General features: G+C 39.2%; 1 protein-coding gene across 4 annotated transcripts in view; it reads right to left on the bottom strand.

Moving 5' to 3' along the window:
- The window catches only part of KCNQ5 (potassium voltage-gated channel subfamily Q member 5), a 523224-nt gene that overhangs the window by 174618 nt on the left and 320688 nt on the right, over window positions 1–27918 (bottom strand). For 3 of the 4 annotated variants that reach the window (XM_011282435.3, XM_023254134.2, XM_023254135.2), the window contains exon 2: window positions 220–310. In XM_011282435.3, coding sequence (XP_011280737.3) covers window positions 220–310 — 91 coding nt within the window. Of the gene's footprint in view, window positions 1–219; window positions 311–17428; window positions 18051–27918 lie in introns of those variants that run through there. The other variant, XM_023254136.2, reaches the window with a different exon arrangement.

Genomic DNA, 27918 nt, shown 5'->3' with positions numbered 1-27918 from the left:
ATGTAATAGTAATGCTGAATATCTGTATATATTCCTGAGGACTGGCTAAAAGGTAAAATGGTAGGCCAATATTTCAGTGATCTTTGAAAGTTTTATACTTCACAGTAACTCTTTTTTTTCTAGATGGAACTTTGTGGTGGGATAAAATGCATAGCATAAATATTATACACAGTTCTTATATAAACTTTATATACATTTTTGCTCATATGTATCACTTACCAGAATCAAGAGGCAACTTGAGGCCAATTTTGTGTGCTCAGGGATGGTGGAAAACACTGACAAAATCAAGCAACCAAAGACAAGGAGAAAACTGTAAAACAACAACAAAAAAAGAGAGAAATCTGATAAGAAACTTGCCTTATCATGACAGACTTCATTTCTTTTCTATAGTTTAAAGCACCAGACCCATTTGAAATGGCACTAATTAAATAATAAAAACCTTGGAAGGGACTAGCCATTTTGAATGTCAAAATATAATATGATGTATGGTGCACATAGAGTTCCTTTACAACTTTGTTGATGAAGAGAACTGTGTGTGTGTGTGTGTGTGTGTGTGTGTGTGTGTGTGTGTTGCATGCTGTATTTAAATGTCTGCAACTAAGAATGTGTGAATTTCCCATAAATCCTTTCCCAAGTGGGGATCCTGAGAAAGGCCCCAGTGTGTTCTTGCCATCCTACCCCAGGAGTACATGCTGCAGCTGATCTCCTTTCAAAGAGGCAGAATCCACCTCACATGTGGCATCGTTGGTGACCCATCAAGTGTTCTAAGCCACTACTAAGCCACTGGCTCATTTTCACAGTCTAATTTTGTTTATGGGTATTTGTCATTCCTTTATAATATTCATAAGAATGGTAGGGGAAGGGAATGATTTTTTCTGCTACCCATGTATTTTCCATTTCCTTACAAACTGCTAAAGAAATGACTCCTCAGCTCTGTCTATTCATACGGCAGTCATAGGGTGCAGAAGTGACAAGCAGCATTTTCTACCAATCAATCTACAGACATTTTCATTCTTAAAATTGTGGTACTCTCAAGATCCAGAGGGGGAGCTGAGTTCCCAAGGAAAATGTCTAATAAAAAGAGAAGGCTCTGTTTGTTTGTTTTTTTTAAAGTTTATTTATTTATTTTGAGAGAGACAGAGCCTGCATGAGTGGGGGAGGGGCAGAGAGAGAATGGAGACAGAGAATCCCAAGCAGGCTCTGTGCTGGGCTCAAACTCCTGACAAACCATGAGATCATGACCTGAACTGAAACCAAGAGTTAGACACTTAACCAACTGAGTCACCCAGGCACCCCGGAGAAGCCTCTGTTCTAAAGTTGAAGTTACTTATCCTGAAATGTTATTGGAAACAATAACAACAACAAAACACCAATCCCTGAGCTACTTGCTCTAGGACATACTTTTTACTTTTACCTATCTCTGGGAAGCTCATAGAGTAATCTCCCCTAAAATACCAGTTTCCACATTATTTTTTTTTTAATGTTTATTTATTTTGAGATAGAGACAGAGAGAGCATGAGTCTGGGAGAGGCAGAGAGAGAGAGGGAGAGAGAATCCCAAGTAGGCTCCTCACTGACAGCATGGGGCCCGATATGGGGCTCAATCTCATGAACCATGAGATCATGACCTGAGCTGAAATCAAGAGCTTAACCTCCCAGTCGCCCCAGTTTCCACATTCTTTTGTATGGCAGTGGAGTTCGTCCATGTCTCCTTTCGGCTTGCCCTGACAAGTCGTCCAAGTCTTTCTATAGCATTTGACTGGGAACTCCCAAGGACCTATAGCCAGGGATTGGTAAATTGTGGCCTAGGGAACAAATTTGGCTCTTGAAGTCTGTTTTTTTGTAAATAAAGTTTTATTGTCACATAGCTACATTCATTTGCTTATGTATTGTCTACAGTGGCTTTCACGCTACAGCTACAGAGCTAAGTAGCTGTGGCAGAGACAGTATGGCACACGAGACTAACATATGGACTCTCTGACCCTTTAGAGGAAAAGTTTGTGGACCTTTCACTGATACCATGTATTCTTTATTTCTTTACACCTATCCCAAAACAGAGTCAAGTTGAAGCTCATAACTGCCTATGTTCTGTATGCTGGTAACAATGACTAACATTCATAGAGGGTTTCCTATATGCTGGATATGGTGCTAAGCCACTTTCACATGTGTTATCCATGTTATCTTCACAAATAGAAATATCACTATTCCTATTTTACAGATATGAAAACCGAGAATTAAGAACATTTTTTAACTCATCCAAGACTGTGTAGCAGAAAGAGGGTTCCAACATTGTTTGTCCTTGAGCTGCCGCAGAGTGTTGCTGAATAAGTGTGGATAGATAAGAATGGCAGTAACATTCTTGGTTCTGCAAGACTTTTGGGGATACCGCTATATCTCTTCAAACTGAGAGGGAAGGAGTTATCATTTCAAATAGATGAGTCTCGAAGGAGGAGTCTACTAGTGAAAAAAACCTAGTATACTTTGTTAATAACAACTCACCATACTTTTCACTCCTGTATCTAACAATTCAGGATACTTTGAATTACACCTTAAATTGGCCTTCATGAAATGGAAATTGTAAGCCAGAAATGAAATTCCAGTGCACCTACAAACCTCTAAGCTACTAATGAGAAAACGAAATTCAGCGATCACTAAGATAGTTGGGAGGATGATACGACATCAAATAAAGACAGTGACAGATGTTTCCCCTCTTGTGACTGGCTGTTATCTAGGCATGCTCTCTGAATCCAGGCTGACCAGAAACCATTAGAAAAAGCAAGCAGGGCATTATTTAATCACTAAGGTATCTTCTTCCTCCAAGAGCTTCCCAATGGTAGCTTCATGATCTCTGCGTTTGTGTTCCAAACAGATCTATACCATGAGTCCTTTGCTAGTTCCTTCTTCGATAATATTTGGGTGCTGTTTAAACTTTTTCCTTCATGCCACTACTTTGCCCTTTTCTTTCTTGAGCCAATCTTTTTTTTTTAAGTTTATTTATTTTGAGAGAGAGAGAGTGTGAGAGAGAGAGAGAGAGAGAGAGAGAGAGAGAGAGAGCGGGGGTAGGTAAAGAGAGAGAGTGAGCATGCAGGGGAGGGGGAGAGAGAAAGAGAGTGGGAGAGAGAAAGAGAGAGAGAGGGAGAGAATCCCAAGTTCTATGCCATTAGTGCAGAGTCCGATGTGGGACTTGAACTCACAAACCATGAGATCATGACCTGTGCCGAAACTAGGAGTCAAAACACCTAACCAACTGAGCCACCCAGGTGCTCCTTTCTTGAGCCAATCTTACACTCCTTTCTAACAAGCATAGTTTCCAAACTAGAATTTCTATAGGAGCCATCTGAAGACAGCAAGCCAAAGACCTTCACTGCTCAGGCTGCCCAAAGGGCTATCGATAGACAAATACATTCATTAATTCATTAATTCCTCCTTCCCTCAACCATTCATCCATTTAGTCAACCAGCAAATATTAAGTATATAATACTAGGCTGAGTCATGGGGATACAACAATAAGATTTTTTTTTGCCTTGACAGAGTTTAGGGTCTGTTGAGGTATAAAGAGTAATAAACAGAAAGTTAAATAAATATGAAATTTATTAAATTATTTTAATGTAAATGAATTCAATTTAAATTAAATTAAATAATATTAAATAAATAAACATTCAGCAGATGTAAACAGAAAATTAGAATTCTGAGTGATGACTGCAAAGACTGGGAAAATATAGGGGACAACAGGAATATGCAGGAAAGGAGGGGTTAGGTAGGACTGGTTACTCCGTTAGTGGAGTTGAGTCAAAGTAAAAATGTGGGCCCTTTGTTGAAAAACTATATCAAGATGTTAAAAAAAATTTCAAGATGCTGACAGCAAAGTATGGCACCAACTGTGGCAACCTTCTAAGTGCTGAGCTCCATGGGAACACACAGGTTGCATAAGCATGAAGCCAGACTTGGGGTTAGGAAGCCTTGCCGGCAAAAGTGATGGCCAAACTGAGCCTCGAATGCCCAGCAGGAGTTAGCACAATGATTGGAATGGCCGGGGAGGAAGGAGCACTCTAGTGCATGAGACTGTGGGTGGAAGGCCAAGTGCAAGCACAGCATCACTAAAATTTACCAATTAATCAATAAATCGAGTCAGTGAACACGTGCTAGCTAGCTTATCCTTCAGTAGTACATGAAAAGTGTAAAGTGGGTCATCCCGGCAAATTCATTTTTTGCATAGGAATCATTTCAGTTCAGTTGAAAACATATACTGAGTACTCATTGTAAAAATTGTGTGCCTAACACTACTGAGGTACAAGGGATAAATTAAAGCAGTCTATTTTTAAGGGATTAAAAATCTAATGCAGCTGGAATTTAAATAGAAACTTTAAAAAATCTAATTTGGTTGGTAAGATGAACAGATAGTAGTCCCTCCCTTATTTGTGGTTTTGCCTTTCACGGTTTCAGTTACCAGTGGTCAACCATAGTACGGAAGCCGATGATCCTATACATTTTAAGAATTTTTTTAATGTTTATTTATTTTTGAGAGAGAGAGGAGTGGGTGAGGGGCAGAGAGAGAGGGAGACACAAAGTCCAAAGTAGGCTCTGAGCTGTCAGCACAGCCTGACGCGGGGCTCAAAACCACAAACCATGAGATCATGACCTAAGCTGATGTCAGAAGCTTAACCGAGAGCCACCCAGGTGCCCCTAGATGATTCTATTTCTGACAGGTATCCTAAGACTACATCACAATGCTGGTGTCATTCGCCTCACTTCACCTATCACAGAGGCATTTTGTCACTTTATATCATCACAAGAAGGAGAAGGTTGAGTACAGTATTTTGAGAGAGAGGGAGAGACCAAATTCATATAACTTTTATTACAGAATATTATTATAATTGTTCTATTTTATTATTTATTATTGTTTACCTCTTACTGTGAATAATTTATAACTTAGACTTTACCATGGGTCTGTTTGTATAGGAAAAACATAGGATGTATAAGGTTTGGTACTATCCATTATTTCAGGCATCCCCGGTGTTCCCTGCAGTTAAGGGGAGACTACTGTACTGGATCATAATGAAGGGTAGAGGCTCTTAAATGCTAAGAAAAATGCTATAGAGGCTAAAAGTGGGGAGGGGTTCCATTATTCAGTTGGGAATGGTGGAAGCACATCAAGAAAGTCTCTTCATAAATGGATGATGCTTGAGATTGGATTGTCTCTGAAGGAACGGTAAGGTTTCAACAAGAGGACATTCTGGAGAAACACATTTCAGAAGGAGAGTACAACATGAGAAAGGTAATAAGGCAAAAAATAAATGAGGTAAAATATCTGTTCCCTGTTTCATGAACAAAGCATTATCAAGTTTGTAGCACAGGGTAAGACAGTTGCTGAATTGGGAGTCTGAGGCCATGATGTGGAGAGGCTTCTATGGCAGGGCCTGCCTTTAGTTCAGTAGATAACCGGGACCCATTGAAGATTTTTGAACAGGGAACTATCATCAGAGTTGCACTCTGGGAAAATCAAGTTGACAGCAGTGTGTGTTAGGACCTATCTGAGTAATTGAGAAGCAAGGGCAAGAGTAACGGTGATCCAAGTTAGGTTGTAAACTAACTGGTAGAAATGGGAAGGGGATAGAGAGGGACACTGGAGGGAAGTTGTAAACATAGGAGCTCCTTGACTTGGATAGTTATTAAATTGGGCAGTAGAGTTTGGGAAGGCGGTGGAGTGGCTGAAAAGTCTGAGGTTTCCACATATAGTTACTGTGATGTACCTAAGAAGTCAGGAGGAGAAAAGTCGGGAAGGTCAGAAGACAAAATTGATTTTGAGAAAAGGACAAATCCAGTTTTAAACATCCACATGGAATTGTGGGTCTAAATCACGGGCACAACACCAGTTTAAAGGGATGGAAGTACTTTTTTTCCTAGAGGAAATGAATGTAGAGAACACGCTCTCCTAGGGAAAGTGCAGACCGAGCATATAAGGTTTAGGCAAATAAACATAAAGGATATTTGGGGAACATTTCCTGATCTTGGAGAATGACATCATGGGGAATAACAAATACATTCTGCTACTAATTGCATTTTGGTAGTATTTCCAGAGAGACTCCCTGGCTGGAGAAAGCAGTGAACTGACACAGAATGACCCCTTTGAGGTGACAGTGTTCAGACGCTGGGCTCATTGGCAGTGACATGGTAGACCACTGGGGTGTGAGTGTGGCTCTGCTGACACCATTGCTCTTGAGGGTGTCATACAGATCTGTGCTGACAACTGACCACTACCCCACTCCATCTCTCTACTGATTGAATAAAATTGGAAGCAGTGGCAAGAGTCACTGGATGCAAAGTGTCTTAATCCAGGGTCCATGAACTTCCAAGGGGTCTGTGGATAGAATTTAGGAGGGCTGTGAGCATGGATGGGAAAAAAATGACCTCTTTGTCACGAACTATGGCAACAAACCACGATGGTATTAGCAGTACTTGTGACTTTGTTACTCATAGAAGGCACAGATATGGTCATGTCCCATTTCATAGTTGTAGATGAAACCATAATTGTTTCATCTTGCATACATATTTTGCTCATTGCTAGTTCAAGATTATTTATGGTAGTTATTAGAGTCACTGCTAGGTTTATAAAAAATGTATTAATAAAAAAGTATAGATATTGCTATACCAGAAAATTGCTCAAATTTTTAATAACAGTATTTCAATATAATTTTTTTCTCTTACAATCACATGTATTTTATACATTTAAAAACATTATTCTTAGGAATGGTTCATAAGCTTCACCAGACTGCTGAAGGATCAATGACACACACATAAAAATTAGGTACTTATAGTGGAAGATTAGGAAGGCAGGAGCTGGGAGCTGGAGAATGGCCCATTTTGGCACGAGTCACCAACTTAGTCAGGTAAGTTTTAAGATCAGTTTAAAAAATATGGACATTTTTGTTTTAAATATTAATCCTGAAATATCCTATAACAGCTATCGGCCTTTGTTTTGCCGAAAGCAATAATTTATATGTTATTTCTGAGGAAATTATCTTTAATGCAGACCTTTGTCTAAAACTTTAGACGGCAAAGATTATTGTATGCATAGAAGGATATTTATGATACAAAAATATTACCAGTTCAAAGGCCTCTATCACTCAAGAAAACTACCATCAACTTTTTCTGTGGGTTAATTAAGAATCAATTTGTCAGGTTTAATTCGGCAAAAAATAAAACACAACAAAAACGCTTTACCTGGAAATATCATGGATGCTTAAGGAACAGATGATGTCCAGCTTCCAGAACTTGTGCTTTAAGCATGGGTTATTTAGCAAGAATTAAAATGATGTGAAAATAAAGCATTCAGAAAAGCTCTGCTGATGCTTGCCAAATGAACCATGGCAAGTTACACAATGTCATTCACACAAACACACAACCCCCGGCCACTCACAAGCAATTATGAATAATGCAATGAAGACAGGAGAAATGGAGCTGATGTTTACAGTAGACATTTCAATGAACTTAGCTCAATGAGGAGGCAAATTAACAGCATGGGCTTTGCAGACTGAAACTACCACACATTTCCACCTAGAAAGTGTTTTTTGCAAGTATTTTGGTGGATGATAAGCTCTCCATAGTATAACTGTCCATGTGAATCAACTATGAAGAAAGCATTAAGGGAGGGGAGGTCTTTAATGTCTTATTTATTTATTTATTTAAAAAAATTTTTTTTCAACGTTTTTTATTTATTTTTGGGACAGAGAGAGACAGAGCATGAACGGGGGAGGGGCAGAGAGAGAGGGAGACACAGAATCGGAAACAGGCTCCAGGCTCCGAGCCATCAGCCCAGAGCCTGACGCGGGGCTCGAACTCACGGACCGCGAGATCGTGACCTGGCTGAAGTCGGACGCTTAACCGACTGCGCCACCCAGGCGCCCCATTTAATATCTTAAGTGGAATGGAATCATGCGCTTAAAATAAAGAATGCTAACAGGAAGCAGATAGAGAGTTTTTTTTTTTTCAAGAAAACAATTCTTCAGAAATATCCTCTGAAGGAAATTTAGCCCTGCCTTTGATTTTTCATACATTTTTAAGTATTGCTGTGATAAAGTGTGTGTTTCAGTACATGTGATGGAAAGCCTCGTGAGTGCATCATGAATTAGGATGACTGGAGTACACATGCTAACATTAGTGACCAAACATGACCCACTGGCTGACATGACTTACCTAGAAGATGTGCCGCCTACTGAAATCAAAGCCTCATTATCAGAGGACTGGCTGGAGCCCACTTTTCTCTTCCATCCTCCTAAGTTTACCCCTTCTTTCTAAACTTGGCATTTTGCAAAATGTCCTTTCTGCATAATTTTTCCATAAAGGAAGGGCATTTTGCACACGAAATCTATCCACAGCACACTCAGCTTCCATCACAAAGCAATGAAAATTAAATATGACATTTTTGGTGTCTTTAAAGGTGATTTGGAATATTTGATTAAAAACACTGCATGCAAAAACTTGAAACTAAAAAAAAAAAACACACTGCATGATTCTGCTTTTCAGGTGCAATGAGCTCTAAATATTAATAAAGACCCTAATCAATAAATACTATCACTGTAATCTCTGTGAATTTGCAAAAATAGGGTCATCAGCTAACAGTTTTAAAAAATGAAATGTGGCATTTTACCTGTGTGGTATTACGAGGAAATTAGAGGGTATGGGAACTAGCTGTTTCTGCTTGCATAGTATGTTTCTGTAGAGGACTATGGGTAATGGAGATGAACTAAAACAAGGCAATAGAACCCATCAGCACTTCGAGAGCCTCCCCTCAGAGCAGCCCCCGGAACTGACTAACCACAGGCAGAGGACATGCTCAGTCTGATTCTCACCCCAGGATCAGGGAATCCTTGTGGTTTGAAGGATTTCTGACTGAGCTCCCTCTCTAGACGGGGATTAGTTTTAAAACATTACGGATAGATGACTGTGAAGTTCCTCTTTGAACCTTTCCAGTGTCCAGAACTCTCCCAACACTAAGGCAGCACAGTACTGGCATAGCCCACACTACTCTGGGAAGACTACTTCCCCTCTGATTCAAGTCTCCTTATTCATGCCCTTTACTTACAGGTCCTGGGTCAGGCTCTGGACTACAAGCACATGTGTTCCCTCCTCCAAGTGTTAGTTTTTCAGATATTTGGGGCTGGTTTTATCCTCATGACCTTCCTGTCAGTCTTCAGATTACACTCAGCTCAGTTCTTTGTCTACTTAGCATATGAAACAATGTCCACATCTGTCACTCTCGCTGTCACTATTCTTTATTATTATTATTGATATAATTTATTGTCAAGTTAATTAAAATACAGTGTATACAGTGTACTTTTGGTTTCAGGGAGAAGATTCCCATGATCCATCGCTTACATACAACACCCGGTGCTCATCCCAACACGTGCCCTCCTCAATGCCCTGTCACTGTTCTTTACACATATGCAGTTTGGTCCTACATCTCTCCAAGTTTGATACAGGCCCATTGTTATTCTCGCATCTAAACAAAAGATTCAAAATTTAGCTGTCAACATAAAGTATCTGTACTGTCACTTCTTGCCAGGGAATCCAAATTCAAATTCTTCAGTGTTCAGTTACTAGCAAAAGTTTGGTTTCAAAAAGGACTGTCTTGGAGATACATATTTCCTTCTTTTCCTGCATCTTTCCCACCACAGCACAGGGTCTAGAGCAAACATGACTCCTGACAACCTGTGTATTTTAACCTAATTGCCTTGATCACTCATGGAATTGCTTTCACTAAACTGTGATTTTTTGCTATTTTCTTTTTAAAAATTATTTTTTTTAAAGTTTATTTAGTTTCAGAGAGAGAGAGAGAGAGAGAGAGAGAGAGAGAGAGAGAGAGAGAGAGAGCATGAGTTGGGGAAGGGGGGGAGAGAGAGAGGGAGAGAGATAATCCCAAGCAGGCTCCACACTGCCAGCCCAGAGCCTGACGTGGGGCTGGAACTCACAAAACCGTAAGATCATGAGATCATGAGATCATGAGACAGGAACTGAAATCAAGAGTCAGACGCTTAATCAACTGAGCCACCCACGTGCCCCAATTTTTTGCTATTTTCTTGAAGATCAAAAAACATTTAACCAATTTACTATTTATAAGAGTTTCTCTGCACTTCACACTGTATTTGTTCAATGAGGTATCATGTGAAAATTTAGAAAATTCTTCTCCAGGAGATTTTTCTTGCAATATGGTGAATAAATTTGGCTACTTCTAATGAGTTTCTGTTGCTGGGTCTGGATTTATTATGTTAGAAGCCATCAAAAGATTTGTGGATGAAATTGAAGAACTTTTATTAATAAACTGGAATAAATCTTGAAAACTTATTATGGAGCCAAATGACCAGAGAAAGGAAAATATTCTGAGTGTCAAAAAAAAAAGAGGAAAGTAGGGACCCTGGATTTTGTTGTATATTGATAAGCTCAATCACAACTCCTAGAAATGCTCCAGATAGAATATAAGCAAATGATTTCTAATCAATTCAAATGGATGACTGTGGTTCCTAAAGAGAAACACAAGTTCACCAAGAGCAAGAAACACTAAACTATGTTCATTTCCTAATTTTTTTTTTAAATTTTTTTTTTCAACGTTTATTTATTTTTGGGGGGACAGAGAGAGACAGAGCATGAACGGGGGAGGGGAAGAGAGAGGGAGACACAGAATCAGAAACAGGCTCCAGGCTCTGAGCCATCAGCCCAGAGCCCGACATGGGGCTTGAACTCATGGACCGCGAGATCGTGACCTGGCTGAAGTCGGACGCTTAACCGACTGCGCCACCCAGGCGCCCCTAATTTGATAAATTTGCCTGCTTGCTCTATCAGGGGAATAGAGCAGATGAAATGTCTTGATTTCAGCAAAGCACTGGGAAGTGTTTTATCATATCCTTGAAGGAAAGAAGGAGAAATTCAGGCAGGACGATGTTACTCTTATGAGGATCTGTATCTTGTGTTGGAAGTCTCCAGAGATGAGCCATGGTTTTTTTGTAAGAAAACTCTGAAGATGAGTGAAATCCCATAATCCATCAAGCCAATGCATCATCTGTTGCTTTTTGAAAAAATTATGAGATTTTACTTTATGGAGACAGTGATCTTTGGATATATTTTTCTCCTTGCCTTGGCTGCTAGGAAGCTCAGAGGTGAATTTGTGACCTATGTTAATAATGACACAGGTTTTTTCTGGTATACCTATCTATGGATTAACTTCATTCCTGACCTGTTTATATTATCCTATCATTAACTTACCTTCATTGTATTATTTCAGTCACAAATATTTGCAAGCACTGGAAACTCAGGGATGGTCTGTGCCTAATAGGGTTTTCAATTTAGTGGGAAGACAGACTTTTGCTTATTCTTAACCACTTATACCATACGTATTTTGTTAGCAGTCTCAAGTCCTTTCTAAATGATACAGGGTTTGGGGGTATACTTGACTAACGACAAAAAGTGATAAATATGTGGTTTTGTCTATCACTACTTTTTCCTTGAAATGGAAGTATTAATGCAGCCTAAAGTTATAGTACTTTTGGGGGTACCTGGGTGGCTCAGTCGGTTAAGTGCCTGACTTCGGCTCAGGTCATGATCTCATAGTTTGTGGATTCCAGCCCCATGTGGAGCTCTGCACTGACAGTGAAGAGCCTGCTTGGGATTCTCTTTCTCTCCTTCTCTCTCTACCCCTTCCTGACTCACGCTTTCTCTCTCTCTCAAAATAAATAAATAAAGTTACAGTATTTTTAAAGAAGCAAATGACAACATTGGCTCAAATTTAACTTCATGTAAACCAAACTTATGAGATGTCTCTCAGTTGGATTACTAAAAAGTTTTTTACACTTGTTATTTTTACATTTTATTATGTTAATCTTGATTCATTTATTCCCAGCATGAGCTACCAACTCCCTACTCCAAGGAAGTCGCCAAGTGTCCTACACTCGTCTTCAGTTTTCTTACAAAAAACCATGGCTCATCTCTGGAGACTTCCAACACAAGGTACAGATCCTCATAAGAGTCACATCCTCCTGCCTGAATTTCTCCTTTTCCTCAAGGATATGATAAAACACTTCCCAGTGCTTTGCTGAAACCCAGACATTCTGCCTATTCCCCTGATAGAGCAAGCAGGCAAACTTATCAAATTAGAAATGAGCATAGTTTAGTGTTTCTTGCTCTTGGTGAACTTGTGTTTCTCTTTAGGAACCACAGTCATCCATTTGAATTGATTAGAAATCATTTGCTTATATTCTATCTGGAGCATTTCTAGGAGTTGTAATTGAGCTTATCAATATACAACAAAATCCAGGGTCCCTACTTTCCTCTTTTTTTTTTGTTTTTTTGACACTCAGGATATTTTCCTTTCTCTGGTCATTTGGCTCCTATTCTAGTTTTCTTTTTTTAATTTTTTTTAACGTTTATTTATTTTTGAAACAGAGAGAGATAGAGCATGAACGGGGTGGGTCAGAGAGAGAGGGAGACACAGAATCCAAAACAGGCTCCAGGCTCTGAGCTGTCAGCACAGAGCCCAACGTGGTGCTCGAAGTCACTGGCCGCGAGATCGTGACCTGAGCCGAAGTCGGACACTTAGCCGACTGAGCCACCCAGGCGCCCCTATAGTTTTCAAGATTTATTCCAGTTTATTAATAAAAGTTCTTTAATTTCACCCACAAATCCTTTGATGGCATCCGGACCCAGCAACAGAGACTCATTAAAAGTGACCAATAATTTGCCCATCATATATTTTTATTTTCTCTGAATCACATTACAAAAATCCCTTTTAGTTTAAAAATCATTTTTTTTTTAATGTCAAAGAAGGCGTAAGTTAGGATTTGAATAGCTCAGTTTTCTCTGTGTGATAGTAACAATTTGGTCCTCAACAATAGGACTGTATCTTCTCCTATTCCTGTTTTTTATTTTTTATTTTTTTGGTTTGTTTTCAAGAAAAAGAAGACTTTTTTTGGGGGGTGGCATGTTCTGGTTTATCTGGCTTTTAGCCCATCCGAAGTTATTCTTAAAGACTGTGATTCTGTAAAAGATGTATTCTGTAAAAGAATTCTCTATCTTTAAAAATACAGAGTAAATACCTGAATTTTTTGAAGAATTTCTGGGTAGACAAGATAGGATTCTTTTGATGCTCCTTCTTTTAGTTCCTCTTCTACGTCTGTGTCCAGAGTTTAAATCTCTTGTTTTTACTGTTGTTAAGTACTGTTTTTCTAACTTCTAACCATGTTTCCTCATCTATATTCGGTCTGTTTCAGTCTCTTTCTTAAAAGGATCATAACCTTCTTAAGAAGTGGCCTTGAGATGGGAAGGTTCATTTTTTTTAAGCTTTTTTTTTTTTTTTTAGTGTTTATTTTTGAGAGAGAGAGGTAGAGAGAGGGAGACACAGATCCATTAGGCTCTGCACTGACAGCACAGAGAGCCCTATGTGGGGCTCGAGCTCACGAATCATGGGATCATGACCTGAGTTGAAGTTGGAGGCTTAACCTGCAGCCACCCAGGCACCCTGAGATGGGAAAGTTCAGACTCTTCTCCATTGCTGTCTCATTTCCAGGTATCCATCACCAGTCCGAATCCTGTGAAGACACTCGGTCTGGAATGAATTGAATGGGTCGTGGCCTATCAAAATTAAATTGAAAATCTCTATTTTTTCAATAGCAGTAAGATACGTTTTCCATTCTATGTGTAGACTATGTAGGCAGCTGATGAATGAATCGAACGATTGGGAACCGTCATGCTGAATAGAAAGAACAAGATAACAGGCACACTATTTCTTAAAGGGCCTGAGGTTTGCAATTCAGAAACCCGTCAGTCAATTTCTTGCCTCTGCAAGCTCTGTTTCTGTGACTGTTGCCAGGAAACATAGCTGAGAGTGGAAACCACTGGATAGTGTTCAGAGACCATGAATTTAAAGTAAAAAACAAAAACTGTCTTTCCAACTGTCACCTATTCAGTGCATGCAATAGGGGAACATTCTGTTTAACATTTTGTATTCTTGTTACATTGTTATATTTTCCTTTGAGCACAGTACCATCTGGGAGTATTTGTTTATTTTGGTTTCCTCTTCTAGAATATAAGCTCTACGAGGGCAGGAACCTTGTCTCTCTTATTTGCTCCTTTTTGTAAAAAAAAAAAATTTTAACATTTATTTATTATTGAGAGATAGAGTGAACAGGGGAGGGGCAGAGAGAGGTAGAATCCAAAGCAGGCTCCAGGCTCTGAGCTGTCAGCACAGAGCCCGACATGGGGCTCGAACCCATATACTATGAGATCATGACCTGAGCTGAAGTCAGTCAACCAACCAACTGAGCTACCCAGGCGCCCCTCTTATTTGCTCCTTAATTACCAGTAACCAGAATCAGGCCTGGTACAGGTACAGGTTTCCTACTATGCAAAAATAAAGTGTTACTACAAAAACCTTCATAAGCCCAAATGGCCTAGAGTGTCCCCCCCTTTCATCCTTCCCTCCAACCCCGTGCTCCAAAAGGTTGTGTTACACCACTTTGCTGTTAAGAAAAACCTACTTTAGTACGGTAACAGCTTTTTTTTTTTTTTTTTTGTAAAAGTGAAAATCCTTTTCAGATTTCTTTTGGTTAGCAAAAACAGGCACTAATGTGGGTCTGCTTTGGTCAAAGCAAAGTGGGTGGCATGTAGGCTTTCAGAAAGCGGAGACACCTGTCCTAATAAATTCATTAATTCATGCAGAACGTATTCCTCAGGGCCTGCCGTGCATAAGGCAGTGTTCTGGGTGGTGAAGGCACAGTAGTGGATAAAACAGACAAAAATCTCTGCTCTTGCAGAACTTGCATTCTAGTCAGCTGGGTCACGCACAATGTAAATAAATAAAATACATACAGTGTCAGAGAGTGATAACTGCTAAAGAGGAAAAAAACTTCACACACAGCAGGTGCTGAGGGATTTGCAAGTTTGGACAGAGTGCCAGGGCAGGTCTAACTAAAAAGGTGACATTTCAACAGTAAATCCCATGACCCATCAAGCCAAGTGCGTTTGGAATGCAACCTGCCTAGGCGTTCCAGACCCTGCTCCCTAAAGGACTGCTTTTATCATGCCAATTCCTTATTTTGAAACTTATAGTTCCTCTTTCTCACTGTCATATCCAAACTCTTTTGTCTGGACTTTAAGATCCCCATTAGAACATGAATTGCCCCATTCTTTCAGAGAGACCATGTGGGCAGGCCTGCCTCCTTCTTATTTTCTGCACAACATCATGCTGTAATATAATCCTGTGATATAATAGGGATCTTGTCTTCTGTGTGCTGCTTCCCCTGCCTGCAGCCGCGGTCTACAAGTCACAGGTCAGCTGGGCCCCATGCTCAGACCTCTGTCCTATTCAGCCTCCTTTCCAGATACCTCATTGCCTTTCCCTTGGAGCTGCTTTAAGGACTGAGATAGTGTTGAACTCAGAATTTGTGTTTTAACATAAAAATACACACACACACACACACACACACACACACACACACACACACACACATATATATATATACCAAATTGAGTTAAAAATGCCAGCTGAGCATCACATTGACATGTCATTGCTGCATACTTTGTACAAGGTTTTATTAACACTATTAACAACTGCGACAAAGAATACAAGTGACTTATCATCTAAAATCTCTGCTTCTAAAGCAAGACATTTGAAAATTGAAAACATGAAACTGTGCAGCAAGGTCTGAGGTGCTCAAGTAATTTGTGTGTCTGAACAAATCCATGTGAATGATGATGTAATAGTTCAAACCTGTGTGACCATGTTCTCAAGGTTGACTAGTCACGGTATTTTCCTGGACATAAGCAGCTTTGGTGAGTTGGACCTCCGTGTCCTCTTCCTCACTACTCTGGATTCTCGGAAAACACACGAGGCTGCCCTAAATAAATGGGTAGTAGCATTGTGAAGTCATGGGGCTGCAGTCATACATGGAATGAACCTTGGCTGAATTGACCAGGTAGAGATTAATCAGAGAAATGATCACTAGTTGGGGCACCTGGGTAACGTTCAGTCTGACTTCAGCTCAGGTCATGATCTCACGGTTGGTGAGTTCGAGCTCCACATCGGGCTCTGTGCTGACAGCTCAGAGCCTGGAGCCTGCTTCAGATTTTGTGTCTCCCTCTCTTTCTCTGCCCCTTCTCTGCATGCTCTCTCTTTCTCTCTCTCAAAAATAAATAAATGAGCATTAAGAAAAAAGGTCACTAGTGACTGCTAAAGAACAGGCAATCTGTGTGTGCAGACTGAGAGAGGGGCTGCATGAGAAGATGCTAATTACAGCCATGAATGAAAAGAAGTTAGGGAGGGAGCCAAACCATTAAGAGACTCTTAAATCCTGAGAACAAACTGAGGGTTGATGGGGGGTGGGAGGGAGGGGGAAGTGGGTGATGGGCATTGAGGAGGGTACCTGTTGGGTTGAGCACTGGGTGTTGTATGGAAACCAATTTGACAATAAATTTCATATTAAAAAAAATAGAAATAAAGGTTATTTGTAACAGTGAGGGAGAGGCAACATTTGTAATATCTGTGCGAATGTTGCTTTTAAAGTCATATTTTCAAGAGATAATCTTGGTGCTGACACCATGGAAAATAATCCAGCCTACTAGTTTTGATAATATGAGCCCAGGTGGATTAAATTTTCCATGCTTTGTTTCAAAAGGTCTGTTTATGCAAGAAGCTATGGCAAAGGTTGAAAACATGTGTTAAAAGATGTTTGACAATAGTTGTCTGACCTGAATAATTTTTTTCCACAAAAAGGTTGTAGATTTATTAGGCAAATAATGACTTAATCACTATAATTTTATATAAAAATATGATAAAAACCATTAAATTATCTGAAAATGAGAAATAGAAATTCTTAAGTACATTTATTTAAGTAGTACTATTGAGAGCAACAAAAGGGAACAAAAATAGGCTTAAAGTTAATTTTCCCTGCAAACACAAGCTATTCTACAGTACTATAGCTGATAATAAAAACATCAACTATGAATTTTGTTCCTTTCAACTGATGAGACCCATTTGATCCACTTGCTTTAAAACCAAATTTTCCCTGGAAGGTTTTCTGAGAGCCTTCACACTTCATGGGAAATCTCAGTACAACTCTGTTGCACATACACACAAGGGGGCCCATCACTTCTCATGCAAGGAGAGATTTAAAGCTCTCACAAAAGAAAAACTTGCAACCAAGTACAGCCAGGTTAAGCTATGAGGCTGTCGAGTGGAGAGTTGCTACTGATTTTCTCTACTCCGTTTGGCCTGCAGAAATAAAGTAGTAAAGTGACTAAAACAACAGAAAACAAAATATTCCTGAGTAGTTAAAGGGCTCTTGGCACTAGACTTTATGATGTGGTACAACATCAGGAAAAAATAAACCCAGCAGACAGATGTCTCCAGAGAGTAATAACCATAAACTGAAACTATATGTAAGTACCTGCCCACGGGATATGGAAGATACATGTTTCTCTTGGGATCCGTCTACAATGGCACTTGTTGCTCTTGGTGACTTGAGTTGAAAGGAAGCTGACAGCCAGCACCACACTATGTGGAGTCACTGAAGTATTTTATGGACCAGCAAAGTTGGCAAGCAGCAAACAGACACTAGACAGCACGTACTTCCTGCCTCCAAAAATATATTTGCAGTCAGCTTTAAAAACCGTAGACACTCCTCCAGGGTCTCGTAAGTAAGTAAAAGGGTCTGCATTCTCTCCCTGCTGTTGTATAGACAGACATCAAAGTTTTGCTTGCTTGTTTGCTTGCTTTGTGACCAAAACATTGAAGTTGATGATTCCATGTGGATATAGACACAACTGGAAAAAAAAGGAGGCAAAATGTGGCTATAGCTAATGTAATACTGTTCCCTCCACTGAAAATTCTAGATGTGTTTAACTTAAATTTTGTTATTGTTTCAGGTGCAGAGTTGAAACTAAAACAAATTAAGTGATAATGGAAGATGTAAAAGTCAAAAGTAGTTAATAGTATGGATATTTTGCCCTAAATCCTCAGTTTTCATGGGCACCCATCCTTTTAAACTGGAAACATACCTCAGTTTTCTCATCAGTACGGTGACAGGAATGCACTAAATGAACCCTAACATCACCACCAGTTAAAATTGAAGTTTTGGGAGTGCCTGGGTGGCTCAGTTGGTTAAGCGTCCAACTTTGGCTCAGGTCAATATCTCACAGTTTGTGAGTTGGAGCCCCGCCTTGGGCTCTCTGCTGTCAGCGCAGAGCCCACTTTGGATCCTCTGTCCCCCATCCTCTCTGCTCCACCCCCACACTCTCTCTCTCTCAAAAATAAAAATAAAAATAAAACATTTAAAAAATTATAGTTTTGGATACTCTGATGTTCTGTGTCTGTTCAGAGGACAGTGCAGGAAGGCCATGCTATTGAAGACCCAGAAATGACTTCTGATTGCTGGGCCCCTGGAAATGTATGAGGCTGTCAGGGGCCTGGAAATATCACTGGCACAATCCAGGAAAAAGATGCATTATGTTCTGCTTCTTGTCGTAAGAGATTTTAGGCTATGTCTTTTCCCACTGGTTATTACTGTCTGCAGGAGATGAAGGGAAAGGAGAAATATTTACAACAGGGTTTGGCAAACTTTTTCTGTAAAGGACCAGATAGTAAATATTTTAGACTTTGTGAGCATATGGTATCTCTTGTAGCTACTCAGCTCTGCAAGTTGCAATGCAAAAGCAACCACAGACAACGAAGAAATGAAATGAGTATGGCTGTGTTCTAATAAAACTTTATTTAGAAAAACAGGCAGTGGGCCAGATTTGCCCTCGATTCAGTTGAGGGGCAACAATATGACTTCCAATTTCAGCTGGCAAGACTACTGTAATTCTGCGCTGTAGTTCATCCCCCCAAAGGTTTTCAGCAAGTCTTTTCCTACTCAAGTCCTTGTGATAAAGGGCTCATCTTAAGTGTAATTTTACCACAGAATTTGTTTCAGATTTAAAGGTTATCATTCAAAATAAATTTAAAACATAGGAAAGATTTTATGTAATGAACACTTTTTGTCTCTTTAAATACAGAAACAACCAAAGGACAAATAGATGCATACAAAGCAATGTCACATATTTTGAAATTTTGAGAGGTAGAACTAAATTCAGTACTATTTGTGATTGACAGAACCAGGAGGAAAGCAGTTTTCTCTCTTTATTATTCTTGTTTTGTCATTTGTATTAGATCAAATGGGTATCAGCCTATCAGAAGAGTATTTGGTCTTTATCTCCTCTGTTTAATGTTGCTTGGTGGAAAGCCATGGTTGAGAGAAGAACGACAGGAGAGTAACAGGCACTATTATCTGTAATGGGTGTCAGGCAACCTTTCCATCACTGTAAAATTTTAAGAGCTTGAAAAGTTTTCCAGAGCATGTTTCTTTGCCATGAAGATTTGGAAGGCAGAAAGTAATTTATGTTCTCAAATTTCAAAATGATTTTCCATAATAATCAGTCTTTTAAAGGATTTCTGCAAAACCCTTACCTTCCAATAAAAAAAGCAAGTGCTTTAACGTGCATACATACATATATTAAAAATGCATCTGAGAATAACTTTCCAACATTAAATGTTTGAAAAAAATCCATGGCATCTTGAAAAAGTACTGTGGACCCCAAGGTTTTAACATTTTCTTTCCACTGAGTAAAATAATTTTTTTTTGTAAGATGTGGATTTTCTTTTTACTCACTAAAAAATGTACAATCCTACAATATGACACAACTGTGATAAGCAAACAACTATATGACAGTAAACTATTAACTGAAGGCCACATGTTGAAAGCGTGACACTACTTTTTCTACTCATTTGGGGCATCAGCGAATGAAGGAGACGATATTGTTTTCTTCTGTGTGCCAAGATGCTTCCTTTCCAGTCTGATTTAGTAAGCCTTAGGGGAGGTTTGATCAAACTTGTGTTATATTAGGCATTAGAAGGGCTTGTTTTTAGTTTGGCTTCATTAAACTAACTCGGAACCTGTGATGGTTAATTTTGTGTCAACCTGACTGGCCATGAGGTGTCCAGATTAAACCTTCTGAGTGTGTCTGTGGTCTCTGGATGAGCTTAGCATTTGAATTAGTGGACTCAGTAAAGTAGCTTGCCCTCTCCAATGTGGGGGAGGGGGCATCATCCAATCTATTAGAGGGCCTGAATAGACTTAAAAGTGGAAAAGGAAGAATTCACCCTTTGCTTCCTGCCTCCCTGCTTGAGCTGGGCATCTCATCTCATCTCCTGATTTACAGCCTCAGCTCCCCTGGTTCCCAGGCCCTGGGACTGAATTACACCACCAGCTTTCCTGGTCTCTAGTTTGCAGATGGCAGATCGTGGGACTTTTTATTTTTTATTTTATTTTATTTTATTTTATTTATTTTTTTTTTTTTTAAGTATGCCATAAACAAATTTATTTTTTTTTTTTTTTCATTTTTTTTTTTATATGAAATTTATTGACAAATTGGTTTCCATACAACACCCAGTGCTCATCCCAAAAGGTGCCCTCCTCAATACCCATCACCCACCCTCTCCTCCCTCCCACCCCCCATCAACCCTCAGTTTGTTCTCAGTTTTTAAGAGTCTCTTATGCTTTGGCTCTCTCCCACTCTAACCTGTTTTTTTTTTTTTCCTTCCCCTACCCCATGGGTTTCTGTTAATTTCTCAGGGTCCACATAAGAGTGAAACCATATGGTATCTGTCTTTCTCTGTATGGCTTATTTCACTTAGCATCACACTCTCCAGTTCCATCCACGTTGCTACAAAAGGCCATATTTCATTTTTTCTCATTGCCACGTAGTACTCCATTGTGTATATAAACCACAATTTCTTTATCCATTCATCAGTTGATGGACATTTAGGCTCTTTCCATAATTTGGCTATTGTTGAGAGTGCTGCTATGAACATTGGGGTACAAGTGGCCCTATGCATCAGTACTCCTGTATCCCTTGGATAAATTCCTAGCAGTGCTATTGCTGGGTCATAGGGTAGGTCTATTTTTAATTTTCTGAGGAACCTCCACACTGCTTTCCAGAGCGGCTGTACCAATTTGCATTCCCACCAACAGTGCAAGAGGGTTCCCGTTTCTCCACATCCTCGCCAGCATCTATAGTCTCCTGATTTGTTCATTTTGGCCACTCTGACTGGCGTGAGGTGATACCTGAGTGTGGTTTTGATTTGTATTTCCCTGATAAGGAGCGACGCTGAACATCTTTTCATGTGCCTGTTGGCCATCCGGATGTCTTCTTTAGAGAAGTGTCTATTCATGTTTTCTGCCCATTTCTTCACTGGGTTATTTGTTTTTCGGGTGTGGAGTTTGGTGAGCTCTTTATAGATTTTGGATACTAGCCCTTTGTCCGATATGTCATTTGCGAATATCTTTTCCCATTCCGTTGGTTGCCTTTTAGTTTTGTTGGTTGTTTCCTTTGCTGTGCAGAAGCTTTTTATCTTCATAAGGTCCCAGTAATTCACTTTTGCTTTTAATTCCCTTGCCTTTGGGGATGTGTCGAGTAAGAGATTGCTACGGCTGAGGTCAGAGAGGTCTTTTCCTGCTTCCTCCTCTAAGGTTTTGATGGTTTCCTGTCTCACATTTAGGTCCTTTATCCATTTGGAGTTTATTTTTGTGAATGGTGTGAGAAAGTGGTCTAGTTTCAACCTTCTGCATGTTGCTGTCCAGTTCTCCCAGCACCATTTGTTAAAGAGGCTGTCTTTTTTCCATTGGATGTTCTTTCCTGCTTTGTCAAAGATGAGTTGGCCATACGTTTGTGGGTCTAGTTCTGGGGTTTCTATTCTATTCCATTGGTCTATGTGTCTGTTTTTGTGCCAATACCACACTGTCTTGATGATGACAGCTTTGTAGTAGAGGTTAAAGTCTGGGATTGTGATGCCTCCTGCTTTGGTCTTCTTCTTCAAAATTCCTTTGGCTATTCGGGGCCTTTTGTGGTTCCATATGAATTTTAGGATTGCTTGTTCTAGTTTCGAGAAGAATGCTGGTGCAATTTTGATTGGGATTGCATTGAATGTGTAGATAGCTTTGGGTAGTATTGACATTTTGACAATATTTATTTTTCCAATCCATGAGCAGGGAATGTCTTTCCATTTCTTTAAATCTTCTTCAATTTCCTTCATAAGCTTTCTATAGTTTTCAGCATACAGATCCTTTACATCTTTGGTTAGATTTATTCCTAGGTATTTTATGCTTCTTGGTGCAATTGTGAATGGGATCAGTTTCTTTATTTGTCTTTCTGTTGCTTCATTGTTAGTGTATAAGAATGCAACTGATTTCTGTACATTGATCTTGTATCCTGCAACTTTGCTGAATTCATGTATCAGTTCTAGTAGACTTTTGGTGGAGTCTATCGGATTTTCCATGTATAATATCATGTCATCTGCAAAAAGCGAAAGCTTGACTTCATCTTTGCCAATTTTAATGCCTTTGATTTCCTTTTGTTGTCTGATTGCTGATGCTAGAACTTCCAGCACTATGTTAAACAGTAGCGGTGAGAGTGGGCATCCTTGTCGTGTTCCTGATCTCAGGGAAAAAGCTCTCAGTTTTTCCCCGTTGAGGATGATGTTAGCTGTGGGCTTTTCATAAATGGCTTTTATGATCTTTAAGTATGTTCCTTCTATCCCGACTTTTTCAAGGGTTTTTATTAAGAAAGGGTGCTGGATTTTGTCAAAGGCCTTTTCTGCATCGATTGACAGGATCATATGGTTCTTCTCTTTTTTTTTGTTAATGTGATGTATCACGTTGATTGATTTGCGAATGTTGAACCAGCCCTGCATCCCAGGAATGAATCCCACTTGATCATGGTGAATAATTCTTTTTATATGCCGTTGAATTCGATTTGCTAGTATCTTATTGAGAATTTTTGCATCCATATTCATCAGGGATATTGGCCTGTAGTTCTCTTTTTTTACTGGGTCTCTGTCTGGTTTAGGAATCAAAGTAATACTGGCTTCATAGAATGAGTCTGGAAGTTTTCCTTCCCTTTCTATTTCTTGGAATAGCTTGAGAAGGATAGGTATTATCTCTGCTTTAAACGTCTGGTAGAACTCCCCTGGGAAGCCATCTGGTCCTGGACTTTTATTTGTTGGGAGATTTTTGATAACCGATTCAATTTCTTCGCTGGTTATGGGTCTGTTCAAGCTTTCTATTTCCTCCTGGTTGAGTTTTGGAAGAGTGTGGGTGTTCAGGAATTTGTCCATTTCTTCCAGGTTGTCCAATTTGTTGGCATATAATTTTTCATAGTATTCCCTGATAATTGTTTGTATCTCTGAAGGATTGGTTGTAATAATTCCATTTTCATTCATGATTTTATCTACTTGGGTCATCTCCCTTTTCTTTTTGAGAAGCCTGGCTAGAGGTTTGTCAATTTTGTTTATTTTTTCAAAAAACCAACTCTTGGTTTCGTTGATCTGCTCTACAGTTTTTTTAGATTCTATATTGTTTATTTCTGCTCTGATCTTTATTATTTCTCTTCTTCTGCTGGGTTTAGGCTGCCTTTGCTGTTCTGCTTCGAGTTCCTTTAGGTGTGCTGTTAGATTTTGTATTTGGGATTTTTCTTGTTTCTTGAGATAGGCCTGGATTGCAATGTATTTTCCTCTCAGGACTGCCTTCGCTGCGTCCCAAAGCGTTTGGATGGTTGTATTTTCATTTTCATTTGTTTCCATATATTTTTTAATTTCTTCCCTAATTGCCTGGTTGACCCACTCATTCGTTAGTAGGGTGTTCTTTAACCTCCATGCCTTTGGAGGTTTTCCAGACTTTTTCCTGTGGTTGATTTCAAGCTTCATAGCATTGTGGTCTGAAAGTATGCATGGTATAATTTCAATTCTTGTGAACTTATGAAGGGCTGTTTTGTGACCCAGTATATGATCTATCTTGGAGAATGTTCCATGTGCACTCGAGAAGAAAGTATATTCTGTTGCTTTGGGATGCAGAGTTCTAAATATATCTGTCAAGTCCATCTGGTCCAATGTCTCATTCAGGGCCCTTGTTTCTTTATTGACCGTGTGTCTAGATGATCTGTCCATTTCTGTAAGTGGGGTGTTAAAGTCCCCTGCAATTACCACATTCTTATCAATAAGGTTGCTTATGTTTATGAGTAATTGTTTTATATATTTGGGGGCTCCGGTATTCGGTGCATAGACATTTATAATTGTTAGCTCTTCCTGATGGATAGACCCTGTAACTATTATATAATGTCCTTCTTCATCTCTTGTTACAGCCTTTAATTTAAAGTCTAGTTTGTCTGATATAAGTATGGCTACTCCAGCTTTCTTTTGGCTTCCAGTCGCATGATAAATAGTTCTCCATCCCCTCACTCTCAATCTAAAGGTGTCCTCAGGTCTAAAATGAGTCTCTTGTAGACAGCAAATAGATGGGTCTTGTTTTTTTATCCATTCTGATACCCTATGTCTTTTGGTTGGCGCATTTAATCCATTTACATTCAGTGTTATTATAGAAAGATACGGGTTTAGAGTCATTGTGATGTCTGTATGTTTTATGCTTGTAGTGATGTCTCTGGGACTTTGTCTCACAGGGTCCCCCTTAGGATCTCTTGTAGGGCTGGTTTAGTGGTGACAAATTCCTTCAGTTTTTGTTTGTTTGGGAAGACCTTTATCTCTCCTTCTATTCTAAATGACAGACTTGCTGGATAAAGGATTCTCGGCTGCATATTTTTTCTGTCTAGCACCCTGAAGATCTCGTGCCAATTCTTTCTGGCCTGCCAAGTTTCAAAAGAGAGATCAGTCACGAGTCTTATAGGTCTCCCTTTATATGTGAGGGCATGTTTACCCCTTGCTGCTTTCAGAATTTTCTCTTTATCCTTGTATTTTGCCAGTTTCACTATGATATGTCGTGCAGAAGATCGATTCAAGTTACGTCTGAAGGGAGTTCTCTGTGCCTCTTGGATTTCAATGCCTTTTTCCTTCCCCAGTTCAGGGAAGTTCTCAGCTATTATTTCTTCAAGTACCCCTTCAGCACCTTTCCCTCTCTCTTCCTCCTCTGGGATACCAATTATGCGTATATTATTTCTTTTTAGCGTATCACTTAGTTCTCTAATTTTCCCCTCATACTCCTGGATTTTTTTATCTCTCTTTTTCTCAGCTTCCTCTTTTTCCATAACTTTATCTTCTAGTTCACCTATTCTCTCCTCTGCCTCTTCAAGCCGAGCTGTGGTGGTTTCCATTTTGTTATGCATTTCGTTCAAAGCGTTTTTCAGCTCCTCATGACTGTTCCTTAGTCCCTTGATCTCTGTAGCAAGAGATTCTCTGCTGTCCTGTATACTGTTTTCAAGCCCAGCGATTAATTTTATGACTATTATTCTAAATTCACTTTCTGTTATATCATTTAAATCCTTTTTGATCAGCTCGTGGGACTTTTTAATCTTTCATAATTGCATGAGCCAATTCCTCACAATAAATATCCTTTGTATTTATCTTTCCTGTTGATTCTGGTTCTCTGGAGAACACTGACTAATACAGAGCTCTTGGCCAAATCTCTTATCTCTTATTTCTTCTGTGTTTTGGTTGCCTCTTCTGTAAAATGAGAAGTCTAATACCTGCATAGGTATGGTTTGATTATGTATGTGATGAAATAAAAGCATTTTACAGACACATGTTACTCCAGTGAGAAGATTATGAAGTCCTTGAGAGCAGGCCTTTGTCTTACTTCTTTGACTTTAAGAAAAATTCATTGAACACCTACCAGGCACCAATATTACCCACCAGGGCCTTACATAAAGAAGTAGCTCAAAAATTACTCATTGACTTGTACCAGTTAAATGCTATATTTAATGGCAAACAGATATTCATTTATTCACTGGTGAATAGAAAATACAGGATCTTTTAAGTCTGTTTCTACACTAGATTTCTGAAAGGAATAATCTGAAAGCCAGCTTTTTTGGCATGGTAGCTTGCATTCATTCTGATAGTAGTTTTCAGAGCCAGAGGCTGACACAAATGCTATTATGGTTACAGAGTTTCTTTACCAATAGCTAAGAAGGCAGTGCAGCCTTTGATGCCATGCAAAAGCCATAACAAACAATTGCATTTGTTTCTACTAAAAAATGCCTGTCACAAAACTCAGATCATTTTTAGCACTTCCTATAAAGTCTAATTCTCCTCAACTGGGTAATTTGATTTGGTATTACTAAAACTGCATGTGGAGAAAACCCATCACAATTTTCTATTTTCAGATCATTGCGTTGACATTGTATACATGTGCGTCTGTAATACATACATGGTGATAATCAAACTAATGAACAGTCACATCAAAATTTAGATACTTAATCCATGGAAGCTGATAGTTATTTCAGTCTGTAAACATAGAGGGGGCAATGGAGAATGAAATGTAGGGGACAGAAAAGAAATAACCATGCTTGAATTTGGGGAGCATATTCTCTTTACAGCATTTGTCCCAGAGCCAGTCTTCTATACAGGCCTTTAGAACTCCTGTCAACCAATTCAGAAGTGACATCAGACAACAAAAGGTTGACATGTACACAGAGTCCTCTCAGGCACTTGAATTTCTGGGATCCTCTAGATGCTCTTAGAAGGTAACAGGAATAGGAACAGATACGGAGGAAAGAGCAACAATACTTGACAGATTCTGTGTCGGTGCTACTGAGCTTGACATAGGAACTTCCTTTGACCTTTGAGACCAGAGGTCTGAGAATCTGCCAACCAAGAAATGGATTAGCATACAAGGACTACTGTAAGTAATCAGTCTGTCTGGTAATGTTTAGGAGACAATAAGAGACAGAGTAAAATGACACAGGACAGGAGGAGGCAAGAAGAGAGGAATTCTGGCCCAAGGTGGAGTCAAAATACCATCCCAACGCAACTGGTAAACTGTCTACTCAGGTGAGGAGAGACCACTAATGAGTGAGCGATTGTCATTCCTGGATGTCAGAAACAAATTTCAGCAATTTTACATGGTCCAACCTTACATATTATCCCTGCATTATGCTTATACTTTGCTATACATAATATGTGTATTCATTTATTTATACACTCAACACAAAAATTTATATGTGTCTTTTTTCCTAGATTCAGAAAATTTCCTTAATAATATGTTAGAGAGATGAAGGAAAAATAGCTTTTCAAACTGACATCAATACTTATAAAATATTTCCTTTGTCTAGAGGGTTTTATCAGTTTAGTTACCTTCAAACTTGGTTATACTTTCAGATCAAAATCATATCTTGTGCCTTAGGCATAAGTGGCTCATTAAATATTAAGTAAAAACTGAATTTGTCATTTTTTAAATAAAATATACTTTTAAAAAATGAATACACTGAAATTGGAGACCACCAAATAGTTCTCACAGAAGTCAAACTATAGTGAGGAAACACAAGTTGGCTGTTTTCAGCTTAGTCTCCAGCTCATTAGTTTCAGGTATAAATTCACCACATAGTGGCTGGATGACTAACCAAAAGGGAGATTTAGTAAGAGACCACATCGTTCATTCTTATCCCGGAAGTCAGCCACACTCGAGAAATAAACAACAGGTGCTGACCACATTTGCAACACAGGTTGACCTTGGTGTTTCAACTTGTTTTGGCCAAGATATTATATTTGCACACCTGTTTGTAAACGTACGCACACACACACGTGCCCACAAATTATGAGGAACCATCTACACATATTCTTAATCTGATAGGTCAACCTTAGTGAGTTTTAGGGAGATAGCATCTGATTATAAGAACAAGCCATTGTATTATACAGTAAGTATTGTAAAAACAAGCACATAAAAAATACAGAAATGTATAACTTAGAAAGTCAAAATTCCTAGTAATCATTGCCTGCACCTTTGTTCACTCCCCATGAACCCCCAAAATAATCAATCTTAACATTTTGGGAGTTATGACATGAGTTTCCCTTTCCTCACCTCAGTGTTCTGCTTTTTTTCAATCACACTTTTATTTCTTT

This window comes from Felis catus, chromosome B2 (assembly GCF_018350175.1).
Source record: "Felis catus isolate Fca126 chromosome B2, F.catus_Fca126_mat1.0, whole genome shotgun sequence".
In the NCBI taxonomy this organism is placed as follows: domain Eukaryota; kingdom Metazoa; phylum Chordata; class Mammalia; order Carnivora; family Felidae; genus Felis; species Felis catus.
Note: the sequence above shows the minus strand (reverse complement) of the source record. Positions and strands in the feature narration are given on the sequence as shown.